This window comes from Salvia miltiorrhiza, chromosome 1 (assembly GCF_028751815.1).
Source record: "Salvia miltiorrhiza cultivar Shanhuang (shh) chromosome 1, IMPLAD_Smil_shh, whole genome shotgun sequence".
NCBI lineage: Eukaryota > Viridiplantae > Streptophyta > Magnoliopsida > Lamiales > Lamiaceae > Salvia > Salvia miltiorrhiza.
In genome coordinates this window covers 5,522,028-5,534,210 of record NC_080387.1, presented here as the reverse complement: position 1 = coordinate 5,534,210, position 12,183 = coordinate 5,522,028, and the positions used below count along the sequence as shown (strand labels likewise).

Below are 12,183 nucleotides of genomic sequence, written 5' to 3'. Positions count from 1 at the left end.
GTCGGCGATGAAGGGAATAAGGATGGTCATGATTCGGGGAATGGAGGTCAGGATGATGATGCAAGAACTCGAAAGACTGATGATGCAAGGACACATGAGACTGCTTTGGTCGAGAAAAATGAACAATGGACTAAACCACAATCGGGATGGCGGCCTCGGCAGAACACGACTAAGGGACAGGAGTTGGGTCTTTAGAGTGGCAGCCGTTTTCAGGCTTTGGAGCAGGTTAACGAGATATATGGGAATAAAGATGATGACATACAAGACGCTAGAACGGAGGCAGAGTCGGATTCGGACGAGGAAGAAATTATTGAGGCGGACAAAATACCGATGATTGAGATGGCGGAAGAAACTATTTTAGCTGTGGAAAAGCAGGTCGATTCTCCTTTTGTAGTGACTGGACAAATGATAAAACCTTTGGATGAGGAGGTGACTGAACAGGTGATTAAACCTTTGGATGTGGAGGCGGTGCATGGGGTTGATGACAATGGATCAGGAAGTTTTTCGAGCCTTGATGAGAAGGAGAAAGCTGCTGCCTTACAACGCATGGAAAAAGAGAGGAGTATACAGCGGGTTACCGAGATGGTGTCTAATAACGCTAAGACTATTTCCAAGGGTAAAGAGACGGTCCCACTGATGAAGAAACGGGGGAGGCCGCCAGGCCAAACTAAAGTCACTGATAGAAAGCAGGTTCCTGGAGCGGATAGCATTAAGAGTCATTTGCGTCGACCACCTGATCAGACGGTTGAGCCAAACGCTGAATCGGTGGAGACTATAAAGGAGCAATTATTCGAAGCTTGGGAAACTGGGGGACAGCCGCGGGACTTTGTGATTGTCAATGATGGTTCGACCAGCACGCGCGCGATGTCGAATGTGGCTGCTGCAAAGAGCTGGGCGGCGGAAGTTGAAAGGGCTGATGCGCTTACCCAAAAGAAGTGATCGATGAATTTTCTGGTTTGGAACGTGCGTGGTATCACAGACGAATCTAAACTTATCTTAAAGGAGCACTGTCGCTCCTTTTCTCCTTTGATTGTCGGTATCATCGAACCTAAAGCAGCGTTTTCCAACACTGCTAGCAGTTTCTGGAAGTCTCTTAACCTTATTAATTGTTTTCAGAATTCTAGATTGAATATGTGTTCTAACATTTGGATTGTTAATCATCCTGACGTGAGTACTGATGTGGTTTTCTCCTCGGATCAGGTTGTGATTGTGGACTGCGTGTGGAGGACGCGCCAGTTTTGTACGGCTATTGTTCATGGGTCTTCGTCTCATTTGGAGAGGCGTCAACTCTGGATGGATATCATTAATCATCTCGTGAGGGATTTTGTTGTCATTGGTGATTTCAATGCGGTGAAAGGTGCTCATGAGAGGAGTAGTAACTGTTTGCCTAATGCAACGGCTTGTGCTGATTTTTGTGATTTTATTGATGCTCTGGGTTGCATTGAATCTCCTACTGTGGGGCTGAAATATACTTGGTCTGGTCGGAGATTTATGCCGTCTCATGTGGAATCTATGCTGGATCGTACTTTTTTTTCTGAAACCTTCGCTTCGCCTTGGCATTCAGTTTTCACTCACGTGCTTCCTAGGATCACTTCGGATCACTCGCCGATTGTGTTGTCTTGTCAGATGGAGCAGAAAGCCAGGAAGTTTTTTAGATTCCTTGATATGTGGAGTTTGCATCCTGATTTTTTGGAGACTGTGAGGCATTCCTGGGATAAGGAGGCTATTTTTACTTGCCCTATTTACACGGTCATGGCTAAGCTGAAGAGACTTAAGAAAGATCTTCGTCTGTGGAACAAGTCGACCTTTGGTCATGTTGATTCTTTGCTTATGGAGAAACAACAAGAGCTCTTGGATATTCAGAACATGATTGCTGAGGATGGCTATACGGAGGAGCTGTTCGATAAAGAGGTTTCTGCGCAAGCCAATATTAACATGGCGCTTTCTAGAAAGAATGCTCTTCTTAAGCAGAAAAGTAGAGTGGAGTGCCTTCAGGATGGTGACAGAAACACGACGTTCTTTCATAACATGATCAAGTTTAGAAGAAAGCCGCACATTATTTCGCATTTGATGATTAGCGGGGAGGCGTGTGTTGATCAGGGCATTATTGGCGATCACATTGTGGATTTTTTCTCGACCTTATTTACTGAGACTAACCAGGCTCCGGCCAATATCGTGGAGGTAGAAGCGGTTCTGGATCATAGGATCTCGGATAATCTGAATGAGATGTTGTCTCGTTGGCCGAATGAGGAGGAGATTACTACGGCGGTTTTCCAAATGGATCCCCACAGTTCGCCTGGCCCGGATGGATTCTCTGGTCGTTTCTTTCACACTTGCTGGGATGTTATCAAGATCGATATTTGGAAAGCTGTGATTTCCTTTTTCATGCGTTCGTATCTTCCTCAAGGGTGTAACGCAAATACTCTCATTCTTATTCCCAAGAAATAGGTCGTGAATACCGTTGCTGATTTGAGGCCTATTGTTCTTTCGAACTTTCTGTTCAAAATTATTTCAAAAGTCTTGGCGACCCGGCTCAGTTACGTCACTGCGCAGCATGTTTCTAGAAATCAATTTAGTTTCATAAGTGGGCGTTCCATTCATGATTGTATCATGCTTGGCTCTGAGGGAGCTAATTGCATGCACCGTACGAATGGTGGTCAGAATATGGCGTGCAAAGTTGACATCACCAAAGCTTTTGACACTCTTAGGTGGGATTTCTTGCTCAACGTTCTGGAGGTGTGTGGTTACAGCAATCGGTTTATTGGTTGGATCAGAGTGATTTTACATTTTGCTCGTCTTTCGATTCTTTACAATGGGGAGCTTCGAGGTTACTTCAGTTGCTCTAGAGGGGTCAGACAGGGGGATCCTCTATCTCCGATTCTCTTTGGTATTGCTGAAGACGTTCTTAGCGAGTTGTTTCTCAATTGTGTGCATTCTGGTCATCTGGAGCCTATGATTTTCTGCAGGGGAGTTCCTTTTCCTACTCATCTTCTTTATGCGGACGACATTCTCATTTTTTGCAAAGCTACTAGGGCTAATGCTAAGACTCTCCGCAAGATTCTTGATTATTATGGTCTTATATCTGGACAGATTTTCAGTCAGGATAAGTCCCAGATTTTCTTCTCTGATAAGGTGACTACTCGGGCGAAGAGGCGGGTGATGCGGGAGCTGGCTATTTCTCTGGGCTCCTTTCCTTTCACTTATTTGGGGATTCCTCTTTTTAGAGGCAAAGTGAAAGCTGTTTATCTTCGGAGTATTCATGACAGGATTGTGAATAAGTTTGCTCGTTGGAAAGATGTTCATCTCTCCATGGCTGGACGTCTCTGCTTGATTAATTCGGTGATCAGCAGTTCTCTCACTCATTCGATGATGGTGTATAGATAGCCTAGAAGGTTGTTGAGAGACTTAGATGCTAAATGCAGAAACTTTCTTTGGAATGGGAACATCCGGAAAACTCCTACCAGTTCGGTTAGCTGGAGCAGAGTTTGTGCTTCTAAAAATGAGGGAGGGTTTGGTATTCGGTCTTTTGTCACTATGAACAAGTGCTTTCTCATGAAAATGGCTTGGAAGGTTATTGAAGGTGAGAGCTTTGGCTATGATTTTATGCGCCAGCGTTATTTAACTCCTTGTGGTATCGTTAGGCAAACTGCTCCCTCTTCTATCTGGAGTGGTCTGCGTGAGGAGATTGGTGATCTGGTCACTGATTCGTTCAGCTATATTGGTGACGGCACTTCCACATTTTTTTGGCTTGATGATTGGTTGGGATATCGTCTTGTTGACGTTTGTAAAGTTCCTTTTTTCCTGAAGGAAACTCTTACCCAGACGGTGGCCGACTATTTCTATGATGGAGTTTGGCACTTTACTCAAGACTTTGTGAACATCTTTCCTAAGACGGTCTGTGATATTCTTTTGACTCCTATTGGTGATAAAGATATCAGATTTTGGAAACCTTCGCTGCAGGGGAAGGTTACTCCGATCTTGGCTTTTGCTCGTCATGGTCATTATTTCCCGAAGGTGAGATGGGGCTCCTGGCTTTGGGAACCTTTTATCCCTGCCCGTCGTTCTTTAGTTTGCTGGCGGCTCATCCATGACCGTATGCCAACGTATGATCGTCTTATTCGGCACGGTTTAATAATGCCGAATCGGTGTACTATTTGCATGAAGGACGCGAAAACGACTGATCACATTTTTTGGGACTGTTCAGAATGCTTGGATGGAATTTTTAGATTGGTTTCAGTTTCCCCAAGGTAAGCATATGATGGATATTCATAGTTTTTTTGTCTTAGCTTGGAATCGGGAGCTTAGCACTCAGGTTAGTAATTTCTGGAAGGCTGGCATTATCACCATGATTTGGGCGATTTGGTCGCAGCGGAACAACTGCATTTTTGAGGACAAGAATTTTTCCTACAAGCATGTCATTCATGTTGTCAAAGTGGCCTTCTTGGAGATTGAGAACAATTTCAAACATCTGGGTCACATGAGCAACAATTGGACTAATTACATCATTCTTCGCACTATTGGCGTGAAAGGTAGGGCGACTCCTCCGCCAAGATTTATCACAGTGAAATGGTGGCCTCCTACGGAGCATTGGATTAAAGTGAATACTGATGGGTCGGCTCGAGGCGCTCCAGGGGTGCTCGGAGCGGGTGGAGTGTTTCGTGATCACTGGGGTTGGGTGCGTGGGTGTTTTCACTATAAATTGGGAGTGGGCTATGCCTTCGAATCGGAGCTTTTTGCGGTGATTTCAGCTGTCAAAATTGCCAAGACAAGAGGATGGACTGATCTCTAGATTGAATCTGACTCGACTTACGTGGTTGGTCTCTTGCAAAATCGTGCTAAAGATGTACCTTGGAGATTTAAGTCTCTTTGGGAGGAGGTTTTGGATTCTCTTTTGACTTTTCGGCTTCACATCACTCACATTTTTAGAGAAGGTAATAAGGTTGCTGACATCATGGCCAATCTTGAGAGAACCGTGGGGTGGTGGCCTCACGAGATTGATGAAATTAAACATGCTGTTCGGGTTGACATGGCTGCGAACTCTCATCTTCGCATGATTTCCTAGGTTTTTCATGTGGCGTTTGCTTTGGTTGGCTGGGCAGTTTTTCAAGGTTTGTTGGGACAGAGTTCAGAGTTTGGGTTGGGACGTCAGTTGTGTCTTTTTTCAGCATCCGGGTGCGCTCGATGCTGGGACACTGCTGGTCGGGTTCCGTTGGTTCTCCGTGAACGACCTTCTGGGGTTGTTTAGCGTCGAGTCTTGTTGCGAATCAACAGCTTCCGTCATTGATATGTTGATTCTTGGAGCGCTATCTCGTTCTTTTGTTTTCTGGTTTTCAGCTTCTCCTGTGTCTTCGGCCTCGCTTGTTTTTTGTCTTGTTCGTTGGCTTTTCTGTTTCTGCGCTTGGGAGCCGAGCTGCTTAGAGGAGATGGTTAGGCCGGAGCTTCTGAAGCTGTCTCTTTTCCGCTCCCTCGTAGATTTGTTCTTAGACGAGTACTCTTTTTCCCATTTAAGGATTTTCCCTCTCGGGTTTGCCTTAAATGGGTTTTAATGAGGCTCGGCCCTTAGTTTGCTCCTTTGTGCTCTCAAGGGTTTTTATTTTTCTTTTTTCTTCTTCTTTTTCTTTTTAATAAAATCTTAATTTAATTAATGAGTGCCTTTTCTGGTTTCAATTCATCAGCCAATCCTTGTTGAATAAGTATGGCCTTCATTTGCAATCTCCATAAGGAGAAATCGTTTTTCCCTGTAAATTTTTCGGTGTCGAATTTAGCAGTGGCCATTGATTGAATTGCAATCAATATCGAGCTGACAATGCAGTCTTGAAGTAAATTCTTCTCAAATCAGACCTTTTCTCCCCAACAGTCTTCGCGTCGAACACGGTCTCCTTTCTTTCCCATAAACGGCACCATTTGTTTGTGGATTTGTTTGTGAAAAATGAGCAACAAGAAGTAAATGCAAAAGAGAACAAGACACCGGTTTACGTGGTTCGATCTACATCCACGGACGAGAAGCCAAAGATTTCACAACTAACACTCAACACTTTACATTTTACACTCAAGAAACTTAAGATAATAGAAGGAGTATGTAGCTCACAAATCTTTCAAGATTGCTACATTTCTTAACTCTCAAACTAAGCTCTAAAACTTGAAGTAAAACTCTAGAGTTTCGTACCAATCAACTCAATGAAGTTGTGATGCAAGAGATTAAGATATTGGTTGCCGATGGTGTCGGAAGAAAATTTTCCTTTGCTTTGCTTCATCATCATCATGGATAGCTTGTAGGCAGTACTTTCAGATGCTTTATCCTACATTTTTCAAGAAAAATATATGAGGTTTTATTGAATGAGTAAAATATATCCACACAATCATTAAATTATTTTTCATTAGGAAGTGAATGATTTATGTCTAGAATGAGGTTAATTCTTCCTCCAGTTCCTTCTTACCCATCCTGCCAGTTACTCGTCACCTTAAACCTTCAACAGTATAGTTCCCGAACATCCCATAAATATCACATTATCAAAATCATAAGCCAACTCTTCTTTTGGATTTTCCACACCATTTCAACTACGTCAAAATGAATCGAATGCTACTTTATTCACAATTTTTTGCTAATTAGAAGTAGGAAGAGTCCACACTATATCATTCATAGTCTGCAAAAATAATGCACATTTAAGTAAACATTGAATCAACTTTATCAATCCAAAATGCTACTTTTTTTAATTACTTAATTCTTACAAAGTAAAAACTCAAAATGAAATGTACAAAACCAAGTAATGATTACACTTCCAACAAATAAAAAATTACATGAAAATTAAGCACACGTTAAATGACAGCATGAAGGGCACCTTTTGTATTCACCTTGTATCATTGTCCTATGAGTACCAAAATTAACGTGGAGAAGTCTCCCCAATTGTACTACTTTATACTTTTCACTTCTAAACATAATCATATCTGAAAAAACAAAAACAAAAAATTAATATCCTAATTTGAAAATTATTATACAAAGCTAAACACGTACATGTATTTGTTGTCTATATTGCCTTAAGATGACACACACAATGATAGTTTGGTTGGTTTGTGGCGAATGTTCATATCGTGCAGTAATTGGTGAAGGGACGAATGTATGAAGATATAAATTTTTTTAGATATTTGCAGCAAAATTTTTCTAGATTGATGACAGAATTTTGGAATTTCATGTGCATATATTATCATTGTAGAAACATACATGCGTAAAATTGAAAAATATTTACATACAATTTTATGAAACAATAACTTCTCAATTTGAAGTACCTATTATGCAATTCTACTTATCATATTCAGGCCAGTCTTCAAATTAAAAGCTCTATGTTTTTTTTTACAAAGAATATTTAATTAGTTTCTGATGGCCAAATTCTGTATGCATTCTTACCTCCGAAGCAGGCAATGTTGACAAATATAGTAGTTAATATCTAGTCTTAGAATATATAAGTTTGGTGTGGGAAAAAGCCAGTGATATGGAGGCTTATGTAAATCATACTCAAAGTATTATTCAATATTGCAAAACTCTTACCACACATCTATCATATGGGGTTGAGTTGAGTAATTCCTTGTTGCGGTCTCAAAGTCGCAAAGTGAGTAAAAGTTTGATGAGGTGAAGTTTATAAACTTACTCTAAAAATGACTAACTCTCATGTGGGGTTGAGTTGAGTAATTTCTTGCTGCAACCTATTTAAAATTACATAACGAATATGAGAATGAACTCAACATTGAATACAAACACTAATTAGATTTCACAAAGTGCACAAGCAGCATAATGGATACTATACACTACTTCTCATTATACAAGTTATTAACATGAAACTTCAACCTAACGGAAACAACATAAATGAGAACCTCGTTCAAATTTCATAAGTGAGAAAATTCACAAATATTCATAGATAATTCCATCATCCATGGGTATTATCCAATAATATATTTTCATTTATAAAAAATATCATCGGACTTGTACCTTTGTGGGAGTTCACTCTTTCAGGAAATTCATCAGTGACGAACCGCTCAAGGCTTTTACACCAATGCGCGACAAAATAGCATTGTTGAGTAGCACCCTTACTATTTCTCGTCGCCGCCAAGTCTTGCCGAAGGAGACGTCTTTCGTCTGATTAAACACCAATTTCAGCCTAAACTCCATTATCTCAATTATAATATCCAATCAATTGCATTGACATCGAAATATTAAATCCCAACAACATAATTCAATTTAATGAATGATAAAAAGAAAGGGATATATAAATCTTCTATGAAATTCATTATTGACTTAAGTTCTACATGTTCAGGGTTTTGGAGAAAGATTGAACGATTTTCTTTTGCAGGGACGATGCATTGAGTTTTTGAAATATTGAAAGAGGAAAAATGGTTCATTGTTGTGCTGGTAGGGATATTTAATGTTGAGAACCTTGTGGAATATCCTAACCCTTGTTTTGATGATACCAAAATTCATAGGACTTATATGTAATAGACTAGAATCGTTTAGAACTCAAGTGTTAGAGTTCGTTTCTAGCTTAGTTGCGGTGTCGAAGACTGAAGACTGCATACTGCAGATACCAACTGAAGTATCAGTTGAAGAATCAGTTGAAGACTGATTAAGGACTGATACTAAAGTCAAGTATCAGTTGAACATTCCTCCTAGGACTGATCTTCCAACGTTCAGAAGAAGCCACGTACGCACAAGTACAGCCGCATTAAATGCAGAGATCTCAGAATATCTTATCTCTGCAGAGGTCATTCCTATCTGGTGGTTACTTTTTAGAGATGTCACATCTCCTGTCCATCAAAGAGAGCCGTTTCCACACAGACAAGGAACCTCGAAGATTGAAGCCTCAGCCCAAATTCGAATTGCTCTCCAACGGAAGAAATCTTGAGGACGATTTACGCCAACGGATCTATTCAAGAGTTCTCCTACAAATAGCGCTCGAGGATCACTTCAACCTTCACCGATTCAACGACATAAGCTGAAGCTCTGCCAAAGTTGCTACTCAGCCTAAAGCTTAACCGCCCCAAAGCTTGAATCGAAGAAGAGAATTCCAAAGCCAAAATCAGTCACTGCTGATTACATACATTCTCTTAGACCCTAGGCATATATCTGTTTACCCAGAAGCCAAAGGTCAAACTTGCTTCAAAGAACTTGTTCTTTGTATGTATAGTTGGCACTCGTTCAAACCTCCTTCCCATAAGAGTGTTTGAGTGGTTCGGAGTTCAGGAAGGTACTCTGAACTCTGAGTGAAAAGTCTGAGCACGAGGTGTGCTTAGCAGGGAAATCCTACGCGAGGTGTGTGGGTGCTGAAGAAGGGTTTTCTTCAGTTTACGGTTGTGTGCACCAGGCAAGCACACGGGTACGGTTTGCAGTGCACCAGTGAAGCACTTGCGGAGTGGATTGTTGGTCTGATCAACCAACCGTGGATGTAGGAAAGGGTTTTTCCGAACCACGTAAAAGTCTCTGTGTTGTTTACAGCTTTCAGTTTTACATTCTTACTTGTGCTATTTCAATTGATAAAACTGAACACTGAATAACAGCAAAGAGAAACCTTAATCCAACAACCTGCTCCACCAAGGCTATTACGAAACTAAGTTTAATTTCCGCTGCGTATGATATCAATCTGACTGAACTATCCTCTGATAGTAAGGAAGAGTGATATCATCTCTATCTTAGCAAACACGACTGAAGCCCTTACTTGGATCAGTTAAGTTCCAGTAACTTAACTGATAACTCATTACTGAAGAGCTTTCAGTATCAGTCGTCAACCCTGTTGGTCAAAACTAATTTCAGTAAAACATGAGTCCTTGTTTGCGTGCAAAGTTTTGTTTTGATCTCTGACTGAGATCCCTCTGATTGAGGTCAGTAGATTAAGTCAAAAATAGCCTATAGGTGTATTCCCCCCTCCCCCATACACCTATTCAAGACCCTCAGGACCTAACATTTAAACTTTTTTTTAGTATGGCAAACTCGTGATGTTGTGGTGGAAGAAATGAATCGAAAAAACTATATAATTTTGTGGTAGAAATAACTTTAAAAGTGGCGCCAAAAAAGAGCCATTAAAAACTGATCTTTCATATAATATAGATATAAATAGCTCCTATATATAAAAAATAATAATAAATTTATTATTTTACCCTAGAACTCCTAATTAAATTATTTAATAAATAACCCTTCATTCAAATAATCCTAGAAAATCACATAATATAATTTACGTTTGCCCAACGTTCAACAACTAGAAATAATCATAGCTTTTTAGGTTTAGTTGTGATTAAAAAAATCATAAATCACAAATCTAAACAATCTTTGAGCTCTTATCAATTAATTTAGTTTCTTTTTTTTTTTGAGGAAAAAAGAGGATAAAATAACTAAGAAGCATGAGTGTTCAACATGACAGGGAGGCCCTCATCAGAGACATTAGCAACACGATTACATAAAGCAAAATTTGCTAAGTTATCAGCTATAACATTTCCTTCACGCGACGTCCAACTGAAAGCATGGTAGCGAAGGCTTTGAGCAGCAGAGTGTATGGCATCCAACGTCTTGCCCAAATAAGAAAGGTCGGGTTCGTGCTTCTTCAGTAGCCAAAAAAGACTTTTGATAATCCGTCCCCACGATCACGTCTTGACATCCCCGTTCACGGCATAGGGAAAAGCCCTTATGATGAGGAGTAATATATGCAGAGCAGAGGAATGGACTTGGACAGAGGTATCGTTCGGGTCAGAGGAATGGGTTCGGTCAGAGGAATCACTGAAGTCAGAGGAATGCTCTACCCACAAGATAGTCAACGGTAGAAATGACCACTTTACCCAGGAAGCGCCAGAGCAGAGGAATCCAGAGCTCCCCAATACATACATTTCTCTGTCGCTGAGTAGAGGAATGAGCAAAGGAAGGCGAAATTACCTCGTACCCCTGACCACGCGGGGAACATGACTTCAAGGCTGAAATTACTATTTTGCCCCTAAAGTGTACTCTATAAATACTCATGCAGTTGTATTATGGATTTTCACGTGCTTTTCTCTCAATACAACAACAAATTTCTTTCTTCTCAGCAATTGAACTCAACTCTTTCAATTTTCACGTTCAACATTAGGTAAAACTCATAATCTAATCATAATTCACGGTTAAAATACTACCCACTCAGTCACGATTCACCAGCTGGCGCTGTCTGTGGGAATGCTATGAGTCTAAGGCGTGAGTTTCGGCTTGCGCATGCAGATTTGCAATTGCGGGCGAATTTGCGTGCGTATGTCCCAATTACTTTGATGATCCGAGTACTCGGGTGGATTCGGGGTGGTAGATCTACTTTTTTCGCTCCGATCCATCCGAAAACTTATAGATTCACGGGTTTTGCTGCTTTCTCGTATATGCACATTTGGAAGATGGGTAAAATCGAGAATCGGGTGCTGGTATTTGTCTATTCTGTATGATATGATGTTAATTGTGTGTGATTTTCATGTTTTCTCGTACGATCTTCATTTTGTAGCGTATCTAACGTGTTTTACTAACGATCTCTCGGTTGTTGCTCTATTCATATTTATTTTTGTGTTTTTTGAGTGGTTCCTCTGATAATCTGTTCTTTCCGCCGAATTTGAATATGAATTCGGGGAGAAAATCTCTGTTATTCGTTCTCCGTGTTTGAATCTGTGCCCTGGGTTTATTTCCCGGCGTATGGAAGTATTTTGATCGGGTATTCATAATAACCTTCGCACCAGTATTCAGGATTTCTTATGTCGAGGATTCCTGTGACAAGGGGTGGATCGATCTGTCTTCTATCCGGATTTTTCTCACATTTTCTATGTGTACGTACCATGGACTCTTCTGACGTTCGCCGCACCCTCGAGAAAGACTTTGACAACACCGGGCTCAACTCTGCCGCTCGTACTGAAATGCTCGTTTCTCTGCTAAGTAGTCTACCAGTCAGCACTGTTTTCTCTACACCGTCGGGCTTCCTCAACACCTCTGTTAGCCTGCTGTCGGGCCAGAACGTCACCTCCTAGAGATCTGCTTTGGTTGCTGCTGGGTCTGAGTTACAGGGCCTGGTCCTCACATCTGGTGGTGGATCACTGAAGTTCGTTTTGGCAGAGCAGATGATGGCTCTGTTAAATTACGCCGCTGTGCGTTAGGTACTGGGAACTCCGCTCGTACCAACTGTCCCCACTACAACTCCTCTGCTGGGA

At 41.1% G+C, this 12,183-nt stretch overlaps 1 protein-coding gene across 1 annotated transcript; it reads left to right on the top strand.

Moving 5' to 3' along the window:
• Positions 1-942: 942 nt before the first annotated feature.
• LOC131008189 (uncharacterized) lies at positions 943-2,448 on the top strand. Its single transcript, XM_057935101.1, has one exon. The coding sequence runs from the start codon at positions 943-945 to the stop codon at positions 2,446-2,448; it is 1,506 nt and encodes a 501-aa protein (XP_057791084.1).
• The last annotated feature ends 9,735 nt before the right edge of the window (positions 2,449-12,183 follow it).

What these genes read in the sequence shown, in the direction of transcription:
- LOC131008189 (XM_057935101.1), top strand. Translation starts at nt 943, where the DNA reads ATGAATTTTCTGGTTTGGAACGTGCGTGGTATCACAGACGAATCTAAA.